Here is a 22,045-nt window from a genome sequence, read left to right on the forward strand (position 1 = left end):
AACTGCATATGGCTGGAAAAGTCAGGTGTCTCAGTACTTTTGTTCATATAGTGTATGTCTGAATGGATTCTTGAAGAAATTCAATCTGTGACAGAGAAGATGTGAAGATGGAAATGTAAGTTTTTTTTCATTGCTTGACAGCTTATGGACACTGTCTTAAGTTCGAAAATGCAATTTGCATGTGGCCTCTTTTCTACCAAAGTGCTGATGCAGTTGATAGATATGATATACAGCTGTCTCATTAAGTTCTCAATGTAAAATACATTTAATTAATCCATTATTTCATAACCTTTTATTCTTTCATTTAGTCTCAATGAAGGGACACTTGATAAGGTTAATGATGGAGTAATGGGGTACTTATTGCTAAAACAAAAATATTGGGAACCACTTCATTAGATTATGTTTACAAAGGCTGCATGGTCCAATAAATCATACAACAGAGAGTGTATGTGAAAGAATATCCCACAGATGTCTTCAAAACAGTCAAGCTAAAGATCCCGTGTAATACTACATGAGATAAACTGGTGCAACACTGGTATTGTGTTTGTTAAATAAACTGTGATTCAAACCCAATTATCCCTGATGTCTTCAGTGTGTAGTTCTTGTGTAACTTGTATCTTACGCTGCTTTCTTTTCTCTCTCTATCCATATTCCATGTGCATTCATTTCTTGTTTATTACATCATTCATCGCCACTTTCTCATGTCTCTTTGATGGAGTTTCCAATGCCGGAGTCATTCTTCTCACTGATGCTTTCCATCAAGCTCAAAAGTGAGAGTTTTTTTGTAGCAGAAAGACTGATAAGGAGTAACAACAGAGTGATAAATGATGCTCGGGAATGACTGGGGCAAAAGACTTGGTAAGGCATGATTTCGCTTTTTTCCATCAAGAATTCTTAAGCAGTCTTCACATGCTCTTGGTTTAGGAGTTTTTTGATTTGATAAATATATATATATATATATATATATATATATATATATATATATATATATATATATATATATATATATATATATATATATATATATATATCTAGTTCTTTTAAAATGTAGTGTTTAAAAAATAATGATATGCTCTTCATATGTTCAGAGTGAAGTGTCTCAAGTATCTCCATGTTTTTGTAGACATGACATAACATTTATCTTATTGTTCCCATCATGACTATGTTCTTCACTTCATGTTTGTGTCCTACTTGGCCTTTGTGGTAAATTCCACAATGCGATTAGGCCAATCAAGCACGATATCTCCCGACAGTAAATCTCTCGTTGCATGGCTCATCTTCTTTTGTCTGCTGCTTGGCTCTAATTTGTAAATCAGCTCACCCGTGTGTGTGTGTGTGTGTGTGTGTGTCAGTGGCTCAGAACGGGTAGTCCTTGGTGGTGCTGGTAGTGTGTATAGCACTAGAGTCATCAGGTACAGAGCCCCTGCGAGCCATTAGAGGCCGGCAATGCAGAAGGGAAACGAGTTCATGAGAGACGCTGCTGGAAAAGGCGGTGTAGATCCAGGGATTCGTGCAGGAGTTCAAGCTGGCCAGCAGCATCAGGATAGTAAATGCCACCCCTGAGAGAGAGAGAGACAGAAGCAGAGAGATAGATGGGTTGTATGCAGATACTGAATTTATATATTTATATATTTTACTATAAAAGACAGGCACTTTTTTTACTTGTTGTCTCAATTATCATTTTTACAAATTAAATTTCCCTGGATAGGGCATTATATTATTATTGTATAAGTCCTAGCTGTTGTATGGAGCTAAAAAGGTCATTTAAAAACCCAAACAAGACCCAGTCTTGTGATCTGGTGTGGGTATAGAATTTCAAGCTAGAGAAAACACCTGATTCCACCAGATGTCTTTCACTAGACTTTAACATGTGTCTTTTGCTTGGTTGGAATAAATAACCTAACCTTTTTTTTTTCTTTTTTTTTTTTACAAGGAACACACCTTGGTACTGGGTCAGATTAAAAAAAAAACTTGGCCAGGGAAGACTCAACATGCTGTCAGTGCTGTCTTTCAAGATAGCGCTTGTTCATATTGCATATGTTAGGCTGAGAGGGCAGTCATGGCTCCATGCATTGGTCCATGTGAAGCAGGATGGTAAGAAGAAGCCCTGCTTAGGTTTCTGCTCAGGACTCTATTATTACTAATCTGTCCCTGAAACAACATATTGCCAAATGCATGGTGATTTATTGGCTCTGGTATGCATTGGAAAAGGGGGGGTGGGGTAATGCATTGCAGTATTAACCAATTATTGAATGTATATTTTAGGTGACATTAATTTGGTGGGTGTATATTTGACTTCACATTCAGTGAATCATCTTGCAATATTTTGTTATACACTATACTGCCAAAAGTTTGCAGACACCTGGTCATAAGTACGGTATGTGCTTTTTGAGCATCGGATTATACATTTAGACCCAATTTGCTGGGAATTCTTCTGGGAGGATTTTCCACTAAATTATGGAGTGTGCTTGTGGGTTTCCAAGTTACAAGTTAATGAAAATGTGTGTCATACTGCATCCAAAGACGTTATAAACTATTGTGTGCCTCCAGCATTGTGGGAACAACCCACAAGGTTTCGAGGTTTTGAGAAGAACCACATATGGCAGAAAAGGTATGTGATGAGATTTAAAGGTTCAATTAGTGGACTCACCTTGATCTGGTGGGTTTGGGTCCCAAGCGGCCCAGAGCTGCACTGTAAAGAAGGGTGACCAGCACATGGTATAGACCAGCACTATGACTAAGGTCATCCTCAGTGTTTTGGACATTGCCCTGGATACACCCGGAGGGGGAGGAGTCACCGGGCGTGAAATGGACACCGAAGCCCTGACAGAAGGAACTGAATTACAACTCTTCATAGGGGTCTCAAATGACTTGGCGTAGGGCTCAGAGTAATCCATGGAAGTCTGATAACAATCAGCAGCACCTTCAGGAAGAGGCCCGTGAACTGCTGAGTTGCTCTGATTTATGGTAGAGTGTGTGTGGGTGAGTGTGGGATGCAGTACATCAGGGGACTTAGTGTTGTATTGTAGCTCATGTGTACCCTGACTGTTCTGAAAGAGACAGTTGCAGCAGTCTGGCTGCAGTGTATGCTGGGAGTCACGAGCATTGCAGAATGACTGGGATGAGTCACTTTTATTCCTCCGATGGAATCCTCTTCTGGAATCTTTCAATGTGGATCCTCTTCCTCTTTCTTTTTCTCTGCTTTTGTCGTTCTGATTTCGCAGACTGGGTATTCTGAAGAGAACTAAATTTCTCTTCGAGTCGGCCGACACCACCCGCTTCGACTTCAGGTAGATGTTGTCATGGATTTCCCTAAAAATTCGCACCTGGGAGGAACACAGTTGCGTCAGTGTTAGCTAGAGGATATGACTTTTTATTAGATCAATTAAAATATAAAGGGTGTCTTTTTTCAATGTTTTTATCTATTCTATTTTCCATTTGACTTTCGTAGGTAAAATGCTTCTGGGAGTACTTGGAAGTTGCTAGGATGTCACACGATAGCCCGCTTAGTCACTTGGCTTTGTTTAACATGCTTAGAGATTGTTTACCAATGTTGCGAGGAGGCCTGCATGTTTTTCCATTTACATGTTTTTTCCTGGAGATCTCAGATTTCCTCCCATTTGCAAAAAAAAAAAATTCCTGTATGTATAGATAAACTACTGTACTGAAAATTGCCCGTAGGTGTAAATAAGCATGTAAATGTATGTGTGCATGGTTGCCCTGCAATGGACTCGAGTCTCATCCAGGGTGTATTTCCAACTCACATCCAATTTTCCAAGGATAAGCTCAAGATCTACAACAAGTCTGACTGAGATGATGAGAATAAATGAAAGAACAGTATGTCACTGATCAAATCAATTTAACATTAATTGCAGTTGGGAATAAAAATATGAGGCCAACACTTTTTGTTTTTTCCTTATCAAAACAAGTCATGAATTAAATAATATAGCCTTTACATAAAATAATCATAAAATGGTCAAAAGATATTTTAATGTCTAGTTGCAACAACATGAAAATATCATTAAAAGAAATAAGTCTAAAGAAATAGCAAATAGCTATTTAATGTAATTTAATGTATATTTAGAAAATGGCTAGTTTTCTCAAAAATGAAGATAATTACAAGATTACAAGATAAATGTTATGCCACACAAAATATTTGAGATGTTTCAGTATTATAGTTATGAAGGTCTTGAAATAAACCTTGCTAAAGAAAAAGGAATATGATGAAAAGCTAGTAACGTATTCAAGCACTCTGTTTTGCCAGTATGATTTTTCGCTAGATGGCTAATACCAAATGCGTTTGACAGGCTGGAAAACAAAACAAACACAGAAAACCATCAAGCATTAGAAGTTTCAAGTATCTACACTCCTTTTATCTAGCTAGCAAGCATTAGAAAGTTTGATTACTTCTATACTTTGGAGAGTGACAAGAGGCTAAGGGGCTTGTACATTTTAGCTAGCTAGCAAACCGTAGCCAAATAGTTTGTTCTGTAGGTTATTTGCAGTTCACAATGCTGCAGAATGAACACAATAAGGTCATGCTACTGTAGCTGGACAACAGGCTAATTCTCGCTGAAAGACATGCTTTGGTTGAGATGTGTTGCTTTGTATTGGATACTCTTTAGACTTCTAACAGTTACATCCATATGTTATGTATAGTCATTCTCACAGAACTTCTGAAATATTGAGTTGGCAATAAAACACTTTTTGTCCTCACAACACACGACTACTAAGTAGTATGTTGAGACAATGTAGTACAGTACATTATGGGTTTTATTATCATACATTAGTGTGCATGATGTGCTTTGAGACACTGTCTGTAAAATCCTGTAGCTTTATCTTTAATTTACCTGCCTGTAAAGCAATCATTCCTCTGTGGATAATATAATTATGGTCAAGTTAATTACCTCATTAGATACCTCATGACTGTATTATCAACACTTAAGTTACAAATCTATGGAGAATGGTTTTGCCCTCTGACAGCAACCGCAGAGGATTCAAGAAGAGTTCTATTACCTGGCACACTGTGATGATGAAGGTAGGAAGGATGAAGACAGCCAGAGTCATCCATGTCACATAAGCTTTCAGACCCCATGGCTCGGCAAAGTGTCCCCAACATTCGAATTCCCCTTTCCCTACTTCAGACCTGGAGAAAATGAACACCTAAGGAAAGACAAGTGGTTTCATCAGCGAAATATGGTACTAAGTGCAATAAAATGTAAGGCTAGTGTTACCCCAGACAGCAACTGTTTTCTGTAGTCAGTATTACATTACATTACACCTTCCACTGATTCAATACCCCGAATAAAAATATAGGACATTTTTATGTGCCAATTATGAGCTACTATATAATAATATTTCGAAATATTTGTCATAATAGCAATTAATACCAAACTGAGAATATACGATGTATGCATTTAGACATGTTTCTCAATTACGTAGGTCACTAAAAAGTCGAGTGCACTCACATACCTGCGGTACACTAAGTACAAGAGACAGACCCCAGGCCACCATGATGGGTGTGTTCCAGCGTGAGATTGCCCCTAGTCTGTAGGCCTGAAGGGGGCAGCATATGGCGTAATGGCGGTCTACTGTCATAGCCACTATCATGTAGGAGGATGCAAACATGCCCACGATTTGCATGTACTTCACTGAGCGGCACAGTGCATCAGGCCCCTGGAACCTCTCTGTAATGTCCCATACCAGCTGAGGGAGAACCTGGAGGGTAGGAATGTAAGAGGGTGAATCTTTATTTTATTTGTTGTATTTTTTTTTTTACAATATATTATTTGTTCAAACCATATTTTATTGTATTTGGTTACTATTTCAGATTTTTTTGTAGATGGCATGAAGCTGCTAGAACATTAATTGAGATTTTTAATTTATCAAAAAATTTAAAAACACAATTTACTCCAATTTATATATAGTATGTTAAATACCTTGTTGCAAATTTTTAATAAAATACCATACATAGATGCCACAAATGTCCTGTAATGTACTGTGATGACTAATGCAGCAACATCTTGACCAGTATAGCATACAAATTCAATTATTTCTGAATTTTGTTTAAACATATACATTAAATATAGCATCATATATAAGCCTACATGAACATGTACATGAACTTCTTTAGTTGATGCATTACATAAGACTAGTAATATATTAAAATGTGTTTTTTTTTCTTTTAGAAAAAAAAGTTTATTATGTAATATTGCTTTCTTCAAGAAGGGAGTCTCAGGTATCGTGGCATTGGAACAGTACACTTTCCACTTTGGGGAAAAAAAATGGAATAAAATGTTGAATGTTCCACAGCATCGGACGTATTTATAAAAGGAGAGATGGAAAGTATGACGTGTTGTCCGTCAATTAAATGAGTGTAAACAACCTCAGATTGTTGTGGTGTAAATAATTTTTCGTGGCATACACTTAAATGTGATGGTAACAGCATCACGCCATCCAGATGTTTTTTTTCCTACAACAGCACTAATGCCATTGTGTTTCATCCCCTATGTATTCCATTCTTTAAAAATGAGAACTCTGTGGCCATCAAAAAAGTCTGAGCTTAAATTAAAGAAATCTGTGGTTTAAACCAATATTGTGGTTTGGTGGCGTATTATTTGATGGTGTATTAAACACCAGAACAAACAAACAAACTTTTGCTAAGCAATAGACCTTATGACTCACTTTACCAAGATGATTTTTTCTTAAACTGACGGTTTAAATTAATGGATTTGCTGTCTTAATTTGTCTGATTCGTGGCCCAGAGCGGGCGCCAATAATTTTGTGCAGGCCACAATTATTACTCTCCAGCTTGAAAGAAATGAGATTATTCAAAAATGTGCTAAAAAACTATCCTGAATCAAATATGCTGACATATATGTGTGTGAGTGTGTATTATGATGTATTCAAGAAAAGATGATCTCTAGTGAAGCCCACCTGAAAAAAGGCCACTACCAAGTCAGCTATACAGAGGTTAACCATGAAAAGGTGCATGGGTGCATTGTGCTTGCGTCTCCTTAGCAGAACCCACAACACAAAGCCGTTGCTCAGCGTGGTGAGCGCCAGGACCAAGCTCAGGATGCCGATTTCAGCCTGCGCCAGTGCCATGTTCCGGACCCTGGCTGGAAGCGGGGCATTAGTGGTCCCCGCTGAGCTGTTCTGAAGCAGCCAGAAATACGATCCGCCACCATACGAGCCGTTTTGTCCACTGTTTTCACGGGAGGGAGTTGTATAGGAGTTCCACGCAGATTCTGTGCCTGCTTCAGGTCCATGCCAAGTTGGTTCTGCTGCAGCATTCTCCATGCCTGTGGGACAAATGGCAATTTTACATTGCTGGATTTATGGAACATGCAACAGATCAGCTGCACTGGTGACCGCTTGAAGCTTTAAGAATACAAGTGGCAGTTTTCGGTCTGGCCAGTTAGTTTGATAGCTTGGTGTATCTGGTGTATCAAAGTTAAACAAACCCTTATTGATTAAAAAGTGTGTAAGTAGTGTTACATGAAGTAATGTCTGATTTCTGATTAGAAAAGATTATAGATTGTTGTAAGAAAAGCCTTTTTTACAAAATGATCCTTAGCTATCATTGGATTTGTGCATTTGTTATGATGTCCTGATGTCACAATAATCTCTCTCTCTCTCTCTCTCTCTCTCTCTCTCTCTCTCTCTCTCTCTCTCTCTCTCTCTCTCTCTCTTATCTTTCTTTCTCTCTCTTTCTCTCTCTCCTAATTTCCAAGGGCCTCCTTCCCAAAATGTTACCATCTGTGGAAGACTCACAAATCTGCCATTATGAATATGCAGGAAAAAATTGCCCCCCTGAGGACTGACTTGAGTTCTCACAAAGGCTTAAACAGAGACAAACCTCCTCTTTATATTCCCAATTGAACCTTCAGCACAAATTTAACCCTCCACCCATGCATTTATATTAACTGTGTTTAAACCAATCTTGATTTAGACATGGGAAATATGATATGATTTTTCCTCTAGATCAGGATAAATAAAGCCTTTATATTCTCGATTTAACAGCAAGAGCAGACATCTTTTTCAGTGCCGTAGATGCACCAAAAAAGTGTTTTGAAACAATCAAGCCTATTGAGTGAAGAAAAAGTAGACGCACTCAATATTAGCCAACTATTGGAACTATGATCTTTACTGGCGGTAAACTCAACCAAATGCTTTCTGTAGCTGCTGATCATTCCTGTGCTGCAATTAGGAGGTATTTTGGCACGTTCTATTATACAAATCTGTTTCGGTTTGTATATAATTTTAGGACGTCTTGCTTCAATGGCCTGCTTCAGATCATGCCACAGGATGTCAGTGTGATTGAAGAAAGAACCCTTGGCCATTCATATATATATATATATATATATATATATATATATAGATAGATAGATAGATAGATAGATAGATAGATAGATAGATAGATAGATAGATAGATAGATAGATAGATAGATAGATAGATAGATAGATAGATAGATAGATAGATAGATAGATGACATAACGATTGTGTAACGTTACACAAAATTCAGGGTTCGGTACCTACCTCGGTTTTTAAGTTATAGTTCAGTTCAATTTCGCTATGGTTAGGGGAAGAATGCTTGTCATTTTTTTACTAACTTAATTTATTCTTATGAATTTATTATTATTATAACTATTTTGAATAATTGCTCGGTTAAATAATATATAAAATTATGTTTAATACAATTTTATAAAAATAAAATTGTGTAAATCAAATTAATGCAATACACTTCATTATATTGATTAAATTGAGTAATCATTTAAATTGGCACAAATTGAATTGATCAAAATAAATTAAATAAATAATAATAATACAGACATGTAAGTATGTGTGTGTGTGTGTGTGTGTGTGTGTGTGTGTGTGTGTGTGTGTGTGTGTGTGTGTGTTTCTCATTTTAAGCGAAATTCTTGAAGCTGGATATGAAAACGCTAAAGAATCCATAGCTGTAGCCACTTCCTGGTTAGCGGCTAACACTAGCGCTATGGGGATTTCATGTATGCACAAAACAAATGTTATTTCCGGTATGGAGTGTGTAGCCATAGTGACACTGCGCTAGTTAAGTTTTTATACCCCTGGCATTGTTGGGTATGTTTACAAGTTGAATAATAATTTAAAAACACACCTAAAGTGCGGAAAGGAGAGTGAACAAAGTTGCGGTCTGCCACTTAAAGTTCTCTTAAAACTCATACTTACAAAATTCTAATATTTAACACTTAAAATTATGTTCTGCAAGTTAAAATGATTGCATTCGCATACAAATGTGTACTGAACCTGTGTGTGTGTGTGTGTGTGTGTGTGTGTGTGTGTGTGTGTGTGTGTGTGTGTGTGTGTGAGTGTGTGTGTGTGTGTGTAAACCTTTTGTTCTTGAAACACTCTGGTGTTGATTTACCCCCTGTGTTTTGAATCTTGCATGACAACTTCTTTTGTTGTAGTTGTAGATAACAGACCGACTGCCTGCTATAGAACTTTATCTACTGTACATTTCAGTGGCCCCCCGGAGTAAGGTTTCACTCTTGGTATGCATTGTTTATTTCTGCACATATATCTTTCTAAGAAGTCTGTCTCATCAACGCACACAGCACTTTGGACATTCTACTCCCTTAGCTGTCAGTCCTGCATTCTTGATGGAGTGCCTAGAAACCAATCTGGGTATGCATGCCTATTATTATTTTTAGGAAGTTGGTGATTTACTTTCTAGGTTTTCTTTGACAGACAATGCAGCAGTGGAATAAAACAGTAACTTGGATTCCTGGAAAAAGCCTTTAGTTTTTCATTTACACTCGTCTTGGAGGTAAAAGAGTTACTGCTTATGAACTTTACCTTGATACTGTAACTACAGTTCAAGCTTCCAAATATCACCACCTGCGATATTGAAAAATAACCTTTTCAGAAGCAAATTCTAATTTTATTTGTCACTACACGATATAAACAGTATTGGGACACCTGACTTTCCCAGCCATATATGTTTTTTCCCCGACGGTTACCACAAAGCGGAAGACACACACGTTTATGCTGTCTTCACTTGAACTAGGTAACTCATACCTGTTACAGCATCACAACAGCCCTGTGCACAGTGCACACTACATGAAGATTTACTTTACATAGGTTGGAGTGGAAGATCGTGAGCAGAGTGATGTAAAGTTCTAACATTACCCTTTGGGATAAATTGGAACACTGACTGCACCCCAGATGTCCTCACTCTACATACATTTTTGCTAATACCCTTGTGGCTGAATGAGCACAAATGTCCACAAGCACAGTTTAAAATCTAGTGGAACATCTTCCAAATAGCAAATGGGGACTAAATATAGAATGGGATGAAAATTCACAACTTATTGTCAATTGTCCACAAACTATTGCACATATAGTGTACATAACTATACACAATACAATTACAGACATATTAACAGATATATAATAGAATATAAAAATGAAAAGTTGAAATTAACAGGTTGAAGAATAAAAATTGAATAAATAAGTTAAGTGTAAAGACTTTATAATATTATACAAATGAAGTAGAAGTTACAACAAAAATGCAGATAGAATGACAAAACTAGAAATTGAATTATAAAATGATTTTGCTTGACACAAAGCCTTTTTTTTTAACACATTAAAAGATATAAAACAAATATGGCAGCCTCAAACAACATCTTTTAAGATGCAAGCTGAGGACAGAACAAGCAAACACACTTTTTTTCAGTGACTTGTATTTTTTGATCGATGGCGTAAAGACGGTTTCTTGTAGTCTTAATTAACTCCCGTAACTAGCGAAGAATTCGCTTACCATAAATTATTACATCACATTTGATCAGCTACCACTTTTGAGTCATCAGGTTTCCAGGCTACAAGACACATGCCATGTCAGGATATGGTACATAAGGAGCACTTATGGATTGGAGTGAACGGTAAATTCAAAATCTGTAAAACACAAAGCAAGCCAAAGGCCAACCCTAAAGATGTTACCGAAAGAAGAAAAGGCTACACATGAAATCCAAGGTCAGTAAAGGGGTTAAGGAATGAAGGGAGGCAAGAAAGGTCAATTGAACTAAGAAACACACAGGAACAGCAAAACCAAGAAAAGAAAAAACTGACTAGGTTTGAAACACAAAGGCGCAGTTAACACACAGACCGAGCGCATTCAACAAACAGCTCAGTAAATTTTCATCAGAGCCAGACAAACAAAGTGGGATAAGTGTAGAGACTGATGAGGCCAAATGAGACAATTAAACACAGGCGCAGACAGAAAAATCATGGGTGTGCACAGGAAGGGTGAGGAGATGAAGAAGCGTTAAAACCCAGAAGGCATACAGGAAACGTCAATGGCACTGGTTTCTTGTAAAGTCGTAAACCCTTTTAAACTATTGTGAACTTCAACTTGTTCCAAAATGTTTTTCTTTATTAGAACAAGTATTAGTTCCTTTTTGTTATCAATGGCATTGTTTATACAGTTTGGAAGCAATTTCTGAAATTTCTGAGTCGCCACCGGCTTGCTCATCAGGGACAAACTTACCTATAAAGAACATATTCCCTTTTAATCACTGAAATGATTCATCTTCACCATTCATGTTCAATAACTGCTTTAAGTGAAGGGTTGTGGTGTGTCCAGTGGAAGAATATACCCCTGGACTCACACTCAGGGTGAATTTAACATAGCCAATCCACCTAACTGTGTGTTTTTGGATTTTTTTTTGTAGGAAACTGGAGAACTGTGAGAAAACATACAGTAACATGAGGAGAACATCCAAAACTTTGCAGATCTTAAATCCATGATTTCGATCCTGAAGGTGGCCTATGAGGTGACAATGCTAAAAACTGCACTGTTCACTGGTCTACAAACCTGGCTGGCGTTCTGCACGGGTGCTTTCCCTTAAAACTGCCAACTATTACATATACATTATAACTTACTGGCTTGCTCATTACAGATAAGCTTACAATTATGTGGAACAAACTTACAGTATAGGCACTAAACCTATACACTATGTTACAGAACTTCATAACCACTTTAACTCTGTAAAGCTTCTTTGAGACAATGTCCATTGTTAAAAGTGCTATATAAATAAAAATAATTGAATTGAACTGAATAGAATTAAATTAAACTAACTAACAGGCAACAGAAGAAGACGATCCTGGACACCAGTGGAAGATTGGTTCAGAAAAGACAACTCCTTTGTTGATTTTGTTGTTACCCTTTTTTTGTTGTTACCTTTTTTCACACAAATAACAAAGAAGAGCTTCACAGGAAAATGATCAGTTTCCAAGGGATCAAAATATTCATTCATTCATTCATTCATTTCTTCTCCAAGTTCACTTTAAACAGCATGATCAAATATATTTTTATTTTTTCATGCGATGATTAAATTAGCCAGTGTATAAAATCATGTAGATTCGGGTCAAAAACTTGTTGTCTCTATTTAGCTAGACTTTGGTTGTTGGTTCCAGGTTCATATTTTTGGATTTAGACAACTGTCTGTAGAGTTGAAACCAAATGGTGTGGGAAAAAAACATTCAAAAAAAAAAAGAATGCACAAAAGAGAATGCACTGGTTTCAACTCCTGTTCGGCAAGAACAGGAATCTGAAGACTACATTTGGTGAAGTTTCACTGAAACTGAATTGATTAAAGATTTGGTAAAATTTCTGCTGGTCTGATGAATATTATGAGAATTTTTTTGCAGTAGCTACATGAATCCATAAACACAGGCTTTAAGTATAGCATTTGACGCTTTGTGTACTTCTCATCAGATGTGCTAAATTTCTTTTCAGAAAGTTTTAACACAAAAAGGTCCAGATCCTGTACATGCAATGCTTTGCATGTCGAGCTCTAAGCAAGTAAAATGGTTAAACAGCCACAATAGTTACCTTTTAATGCTGAACCATTAACTGTTAGTTTGTGACTATAAATACACATCGTTTTGATGTGGTTATGTTTTTGTCTCCCGACGGAGCCTCATGTTACACAACACACTTTCTGTTCTGAATGAGAATCGGAGAATAAACAAAAAATAAATGCATAGTTAATTTTCTAATCATGATTCAAAATAATAATCGAAGTCAGTGCTTTTAAGTAATTTTGAAAATAATAATAAAAAAAAATCTGTATATATGAAAAGTAATAATAAATTGATAAATTGCCCTGTGGTATATAAAAAAACACTTACATAAATAAGCCATAAGACAAAATGTTAAAAATGTTCATGTTTTAAAAACCTGAATCGTTAAACTATTACGTAAAAAAGAAAATGTAAAACAACTCCAGATTTTTTTTCAAGTTTTCATTTCGATCTGCCGAAATATTTTTCTTGGTCCAAACCTTGGTCCAGCAGCTGATGACTGGTGACTTAAACCATTTGTCCAATAAAAATGGTGCATAGGCTGTTTATTAACAGAGGGTTCACAAAGTTTTGGTCACAGCTGCATCTTTTACCCTTCAGTAAAGCCGTTTGTCGAGTCAAATGGCTACAGAAAGTAGTAAACAAAGTCTGCGTTCAGAGGCAGAGCGCTGTCTGAACATAACAAATGAGAAGTGTTTCATTAGCTGTACAGCAGAAAGCTGTTCGGCTCTGCAGCTGGACCATCTCACGGTTCTTCTGAAGGACATTTGCTAAGAGCTGCTGCATGCAATGTGAGTTCCTCATGTGTGTGCTGATTGTTTCTGCTCAGTGTCTGACTTTTACCTCAAAGTTTGGAGTGATGCACCTCCGTCTGCTTTCTTTTCTTTTTTCTTTTTGTAGTTCAGATGACTTATTCGCTGAGGTCTCTCAAATACGAGCTCTCTGAACGTTTCAGCACAAATGACAACACACTGAAGGGTTTTACTTAATGCTCTGATAAAGCAACTGATACGGTGGCACAAGGCAGTGTGGGAAACGATTGGGTCACGGTTCTTGCCAGTGTTTGAATTGGGTGTGACAGTTTTATAAAGGCAATATAAACACGGCTTTCCCACTTAGTAGCAAGTAATTATATTTGAATCATGATAACGATCTTGATATTCAATATTTAAGCGTAATACTGTAGATTAGGCAAAGTTTATCAAATGAGATTATTGGCTAACAATACGGTGCAATACATCTTTAATCAGTAGTTAATCATTAGTGCTCTATCTCAGGGATTTCCCAGGATTGTGATGCGTGAAGACACCCTGGATAGGACATCCGTCTTTCACAGGACATGCATATGCGCATTCAGGCTCTGTGATATACCGTGATACATTTTAGACATTATCTTTCAGCCTGACCCAACCTGACCTGACCGCCTGCTTTAAGTGCCGCTTCTGAACGCTGCATGACTGATGACATAGCACTCCAATGCACCCGCTCAGCGCAGAGCATTAGCACAAGCTGTGTACACATGGTCAAGACAGGGTTAGACAAATATCTGTCCCTTCCCTGTTTTTTTTTTTTTTGTTGTTGTTTTTGTTTGTTTTTTTTACTTTACTTAATGCTAAATCGTACTCTGTCTAAGAACATGGCATAAAAAATTAAAATTCATAATCACACATTAATTAGAATGAATAACATCTTTACAAAAAATACTAATTAGTTTTTTTTTTTCTTTTAGACAAGCACGTGTCACGTCAATCTCCTACACGTGAGTCATACAATACAGCTGGCTCGAATAAGTGAACTTCCTCAGACAAACTTGTTAAAAATTCACTGAAACCTTAAAAAATATCACATGCTTCACTGTCAGGTAAAAAGAATGCGCACTGCGATGCCACCCAGCTCTTGTTTATCTTCCGGTAATAACCAGCCTATTTTCTTTTTTTAGGTTAGAAAGTAGAGCAGGTAAATACATAAGTGTCACAGTGACACTAGCAAAATAAAAAAGCTGATTAGATCTAAAGCTTTTACGTAATGAAGGTTCCCCTTATGAGCTGTTGTCATCATGGGTCTGTCTATAGGTCATGTCTTAAAACAGATAAATCAATAGCACAGAATGTCACATCCAGGAAGATGAAGTGTATTTTATTCCAACCTGGTTTATAAAGCATAGTTACGTTTTTTTTTTTTTACTCAAAATTTCACAGAGGTGACACGTAAAGGTATTTTGAAACAATAATTCTCACATTTGGACCAAATTTGCATTATTGTGCCAAGGTTTTGCCATGTTACGGGTTAATCTTTTGTTATTTTTAATGCTTATCTAATTTGCACCTGTGACTATTTACTGCACAGTAATTACTTAGTAATTACATTACTCAGACAGCATTCGACAATACACCCGGGATGCATTTTTTTGAAGTGCATGCCGGTCTTTCAAAAACCCTTGAAAGGACATTGCATTTATTTTTTTTATCTCCTTTTAAAAGAATCTTTAATTATTGTCCTATTGTATTTCAGGTCACCAAGGATTCCTATAATATTATACAGTATAACCACATAGTCACCTGTCATACTACATATGCATTTACTCACCTGTCCACCAAAAATTTATGAGTTTTTGAAGTGCATTAAGAATTAGTTTTCCATTGTTAGCCTACAGAAGACAAAAGCAAACTTACCGTTTGTGCTCGTCTTGTTCCGGGATTGTTGATGGTTACCAGGTATGACCCTTTTCTTTCTCGCTCTGTCTACCTGTCCAGCCTTATGCAGTGCACGTGATTTCCACAGGATTGGTGAAGAGAGGTGTGTTATTTCAGCAGTCTAACAGAAATATCAACCAAAAAACTCGTTGGGTCATGTTCTGATTCAAGCTTTTGCGAATCCAGTTGTCATCCCAGATTATATCAAATCAAAATATCCTTCAGTTGACTGGAGTGCTCGGACAAGTCCTTGGGCTATATCCCAGTCGAAATGGTACTACTGCACTAATACAACTGAATTTGAGCTCAGACTGCACTCTCTCCCTCATTCTCTCGCTCTGTCTCGCTCTCTTCCCTCCCCTCCCTGGTTCTCTGAAAGGAAATAGTTAAAAAAAAAAAAAAAAGGTGTACTATTACAAACTCTCCAGCATCAAACGTCCTGACAGCTATCCTAGGTATAAGGTCAAATATATTCTTAGGTTTAAATCTGCTGAGAACACAGTGATTTATGTTTGCAGTGTATACTTCCTTTAAACCATCTCAGGTGTGAACTACATACCTGATCTGTGAGAAGAGGAGGAACCAGTAAATCAGCATTACACATTATGTAATGTGGGATTGCTGATTTGCATGGTTAATTTTAAATGAATTTATTCGGAGCTGATTGATTTCTTTTAGCAAATGAGCAGCCACTTTGGAAGAAGGATGTGTTGTGGGTCTGAAGGAGAAAACAAGGATGAGAGGAGATGTAAATCTGGTTCAGAGCCGCCGTCATATCCTTGTCTCTGGCCTGGATCAAGAGCATAATGGCGTGTTGTGCCAGACAAGTGGAATATGTGATTCGCTACAGGAGGTGACACATGTAACCTTATGCGCAACAGCTCTCTTGGGGTAGAATAACACATAGCGCCTATTGTCCTTTCTCCACAATCTGACAGATATGTCTATGACATAATACTGCAGTGTTCGCATGCACAAAGTGACATTACCCAGCAGTCCACGATCGTTTGCCAGCAGGTTTTTTTTGAAAGTCTACCAAAATGAGAGTAGAAGATGCCAATATTGTGTCTTCCTAACTCTTTTTTTTTTTTTTTTTTTTTTTTTTTTTTCAATGAAGATCTCAAGCCATCTTGAGTTAATCCACCACACCAAGCCAAATTTCCCAGATGTTCTCACCAGTGGCTAGAAATAAAACTGATTTCCTTAGGGGGAATGAAAAGGTTTCTCTGGTGATTTTTTTTACTACCCTAAGTTTGCTACATGGGATGCTGAGTGACCCAAAGCACATTTGCAGGCAGCTTTTGACAATTCATAAGAAAGTCATTCGATTAGACAGTTTGCCAGGAGGGACATAGCGCAGGCTTGTAGATCTTAAATGTCAGTAATTTTAGAAACTGGATTCCCAGTGGATTTGGCCATCCTGAAGAGATTTGAAAATTGTACCCATTGTATAAGGGTTCCGAACAAACACAGAGATGTCATGAAGTTGCTTGAGGCTCAAGATATCAGATATCTACTGGACTCCGAAGCTTAACACAAGGAAGAAAAAACACAAGGCATCATTTATTCATATTCATTCATACTATCCTGGTGTAAATATTTCATCCTGCTCATTGTCAACAAACCCTGGGTGGTATCACAGGGACGGAATCGTACACATATACACATTAATTTACATTTTTGCATTTTACTTGAAAAAAAAAAAAAGCACACAAAAACACACATGGACATGGGGAGCGAGCAAAACGTTTCAGTGTGTGAAAAAAATACATGAGCACAATGGATAGTATAATGCATACAGCAGATTGTGAAAGAATTATTAAGTTCACACAATGATTGGTCTCAAAATAGAGAACAAAAGTGTTACAAAAGCATTGTGGTAAAAACAGGAACGGCCATGTAACCAAAGTTCCCTATGCGATCAATAAAGTTCTACTCTACTCTGCTCTACTTTACTCTACTCTACTCCTATAGATATAGTTATAGATTTCGGTGCCACACTTATATAATGTTAATATCTTGGGCAATTATGTGCAATAATTTTAGTGCAAAAACAATAATAATGATTGTTACATGTGCAAAAACTTGCATATATTTCATACAGTACATCTCAATAATATTGGAAATTCATTTATTGTACAGCATCTATACTTGATATATAATATAATATGTATATTTACTTTTACATTTCGTATACTTTATTTTACTTTAACCTGTCAGCAACTTCAACCCAACAATTTCCTTGTGAGAACAATAAAGTATTCTGATTTTGATTCTGATTCTCAACACTAATCTTTTATACTCTACTTTTGCTTTATGAAACATGGACTTTTCCTATGTTTTTATTCTGAAGAATACATTTAAGACCACCGAAACCTTAAAGACAGCAGAAACACTAAAAGGGTGATCAGAGAAACACGCAACATCCCATGCTGTCGGCACACGCTCTCTCTTTCTCTTATTAAAGGTATACATATGATAAAGTTACCTGGCATATCAACAGTTTCTTCGTGAAGGAGACGCTCTGGAACAATTAGCACTTAAACCAAGATTCATAGGCAGTTTATGCACATCAATAATCTCAATAGGAACACTTCAAAACTTTCAAACACAGACATCTATTATTATTGTACTGCGCTGTTGGACATATGGCACTTTTTAAAACATTACACAAACCAGTTTTTACATTATACAGTACATGAAATCTTTGGAAAAAAATCTTTTGCGGTTGAATGGCGAATGAATGGTGTGTCAGGAATTGTTATGTGTAGTTTCGAGGCATGACAAGTAAAAATTTCATGATACTGTACACTGATGTGCCCATGACAGTAAAGAACTTTAATGTTACTCTAAAAATGAGCTTACTGGTAAGAACTCGCACAGAAAACATGCATGAAGCATTATGCTCTGCCACAAGCTATGATATTCGGGAAGATGTCCTAAGCCAGGATTTGTATTACACATTAATAATGCATGAATGATACACAAAACCAAAGGAATCTAAGCAAATAGGGCATTTTACTCTCGAAATAAATGTCATCAGTCTCATAAGGTTAGTACAATTAGCACACATCCTTTGGTTATCATACCGAAAATATTGTATATATTAAATATTTTGAATAGGTTTTTTGTTTAAAAACCACCACAGAGCACCACAGGATATAATTTTTATAAACTATATAACTCCCACCTCTGAGTGTTAAACAGCTAGTCTAAGGTATAGATATAAACAATGTAGTTATACATTCCATACAGTTAAAATATTAATATCTTTGGCAATTATGTGCAATAATTTCAGTGTGATTATAATAATTGTTATATGTGCAATGACTGGTATACTGTATCAACGTATCATAGACCGTTTTCTGCCATCTGTTTTACTGCTGCTACACATTTTATACAGTATATTTCAATAATATAAAACATATATTTAGTGTACAGCATATATATTTAATATATAACTTAATATATAATAAATATATGGTTTTTAACATTACAAGTGTATGATATTAATATTATAAATGTATGGCATGAAAATGTGTATAATGATGTATATTTTATTTTACACTTCTTATATTATATTTTACTTTTTTTTTTTTTTATAATGTACATCCTTTCTTATTGGAGTCTTCGTTCAAAAATACTGAATATCAAACTCCTACAGAAAGCTGGACCACTCAAATAATATATCCTTAAAAAATGGCCATGTACGGCGTCTGCTATGTCACGCTGTTACTATGAACACGATAATTTATTGTAACAAGCAACAAATCCTATAGCAACCACATAAAAAGTGATGTGTGATGTAAACTTTCCGTATAAATGGATTGGAAAAGAAAAAGCATCTCAACGTTGATGTGGTGGAATTCTTTCATTTGACATTAACACCGATCATAGAGTCAGGGGTCACTGTATATGCATCTTTTATTTAATACTGACCAGTCAGATTTGAGAAATCAGCCCCACAGTGTTATGATTTTTTTTATTAAACAAAGTCTTTAAACAGCACTCTATTTAGCTAGACAGACACTTAGACATTGCAGCTTACACTGCTTGAATGTAAACATGGGAAACATGGCATTCTCCTGTCAGCCAAGAAAAGGAATTCTAAGGCTATAGTTAACATGGACTTACTGAAAGCTATGTTTTATTGACAATGCACCATTATTTACGGGCTGATGCTACATACAATCCATGATGCTGGTTTAATTTTAGCACCTCCATCCAAACACAATTCAGTCTAGAAAAAACCCCACATGAGGCACTTGATTACCAAGTTTAGAAATAAACGAAAAACCTAATCTATCCAAGGTTTGATCAGAGAAACTCTGTTAATAATGAAAAAGTAAGTCAAGAAAGACAAAGCACTGTCCTCAAAGAAGAAATAGAAAGAAACTAACAAGAGAGAGAGAGAGAAATACTACAAAGGGCTAAAAAAAAAAAAAATAAAAAAAAAAAAAACCATATATTTGACTAATAGTTCTTGTGCCTGTATCGCATTGCACAGAAAGTAAAACCAAACACAATCGCACAAGCACAGACCCAAGAACACTAATCAAGCAATGCCTAAATCTGACATGAATAATTTGACTGAATTATGTTCATGTTTCACCGGGCAATGCGAAACAGACCACAGCATTAAGTTTGAATCCAGCAACATAAAACAGATTAATTTCTGTGTGTAGAATCATGTGACGCAAGATTACACATCATTTGACATGAGGGTAAGTCAGGTAATAAAAGCTTGTTAGTAAGCAATAAAACAAGCAGACACATTGTGTGTGTGTGTGTGTGTGTGTGTGTGTGTGTGTGTGTGTGTGTGTGTGTGTGTGTGTGTGTGTGCTGTAGTTAGAGGCACCCAATTGCAGTGTTGGGCAATAACGCGTTAATAGTAATGTGTTACTGTAACGCAGTTACTTTTGACAGTAACTAATACTGTAACGCATTACTTTTTAAATAAAATAACTCCGTTACCGTTACCGTATGGTGCGTTTGCCTGCTCATTATTTCACTTTAGTTGAGCATAAAGACAAAAACCTTTTAGTCAAATGTAAGCTGTGTCTTTCTGGTTCGAAGGTCGTATCTACTGCGATAAACAGCAACTCCAATCTGTCGAAGCTCCTCCAGAAACTCCATGCCTCGACGAAGCAAGAAGCTAGAAGCTAACCCGGTGTTCTGTTCTACATTGAGGATAGTTTTCATACTTAAGCTGTAAGAGAAACATTTTTAAGAGCTCAACACAACAGCTTTTATGATGCAGAAGCCACTTTAGTTTTTAAATCTGAATATATTATTCAGCTTGTTTTGTTATTTATTTCAGAAATCCTTGTGATATATTAAGTTTGTGCTGGTCTGACTTAAATAAAAGTGTTTAAAAATTACCTTGTGTTTAAGTCAGTTTTGTGTTTGTATAGACCATAATACATAAAAGGGCATTATTGGGAACATTAAAGAACGTTCTTTAAAAAAGTAACTAAAAAGTTACTTTTAACGGTAACGCATTATTTTTTGGTGTAAGAAATCAACAAAGTAATTGAATTATTTTTGAATGAAGTAACGAGTAACTGTAACTAGTTACTATTTCTTAGTAACTAACACAACACTGCCCAATCGTATAGGATGAATTCAGTGACTCAAACCAGCATGACAATTGACATTGTCCCAAAGCAGTCCCCAACTGTGCACAAAGCGAGCTACATAAAGATATGCTTTACATATGTTGGAGTGGAAGATCTTGGATGAATTGGAACACTGAATGCAACCCAGACCTTTTCACACTACATCAGTAACTGACTTTACTAAGACCCTTGCTGCTGAATGAGCACAGATCTCCACAAGCACCCTCCAAAAGCTAGTGGAACATCTTCCCAGAACAGTGGAAGTTATTACAAAAGTAAATAAGGACTATATGTGGGAAGGGATGATCAGAAAGTACATACGAATCATTTAGACAATAATAATAAGCACAAACCTCCAAAATCTCGAAGAAATTGGGGGTATTATAGTATAATGCTCTAATGATCAAGCCAAAAAATATATCTACCGTATGTCATACAAACTACAATTTATTCTTGAATAAATGCCACCAAACAAACGCCAGTTGGTGTGATGGTAAAATGGACATTAGAAATTAGTTTTATAATTATTCATGTAAAAATCATGAAAATGAATTGAATGTTTTTAATGTGGCAATATAACCTAATTCAGTAATTCATTCATTAAAATTTGTTGAAATGTTTGTGCGTTTTCTAATATGTTATTGTTTCCAGCAGCTTACAGTGTGGTGTGTATGGTTGACTTTTTATATAAATGGATTAAAAAATGTGCGAAATCACTGATACAGTGACCTACTTTGGGGAGTAACCCTTATGCCAAAAGCAGAGTTAATTCACAACCTGTTCCTGGAAAACAAAAGAATCGAGTGATGGATTTGTTTTTATTCTGTGGTTATTCTTTGCTCCACTATCAAAGTTATTTTACATTAGTAAAAAGTAATGTAAATGAT

The 22,045-nt window shown here is 36.3% G+C and overlaps 1 protein-coding gene across 1 annotated transcript; it reads right to left on the reverse strand.

The window, feature by feature from the left end:
- Nucleotides 1-984: 984 nt before the first annotated feature.
- Nucleotides 985-16,038, reverse strand: avpr2aa (arginine vasopressin receptor 2a, duplicate a). Its single transcript, XM_083570531.1, has 6 exons — nucleotides 15,520-16,038; nucleotides 6,937-7,304; nucleotides 5,473-5,718; nucleotides 5,017-5,163; nucleotides 2,651-3,326; nucleotides 985-1,559 (listed from the first exon to the last, which is right to left on the reverse strand). Exons 2-6 carry the CDS (start codon nucleotides 7,300-7,302, stop codon nucleotides 1,357-1,359), a joined length of 1,638 nt encoding a protein of 545 aa, XP_083426657.1. The 5' UTR covers nucleotides 7,303-7,304; nucleotides 15,520-16,038; the 3' UTR covers nucleotides 985-1,356.
- Between the last annotated feature and the right edge of the window lie 6,007 nt (nucleotides 16,039-22,045).

Source organism: Silurus aristotelis (assembly GCF_946808225.1).
Source record: "Silurus aristotelis genome assembly, chromosome: 19".
Classification (NCBI taxonomy): Eukaryota; Metazoa; Chordata; class Actinopteri; order Siluriformes; family Siluridae; genus Silurus; species Silurus aristotelis.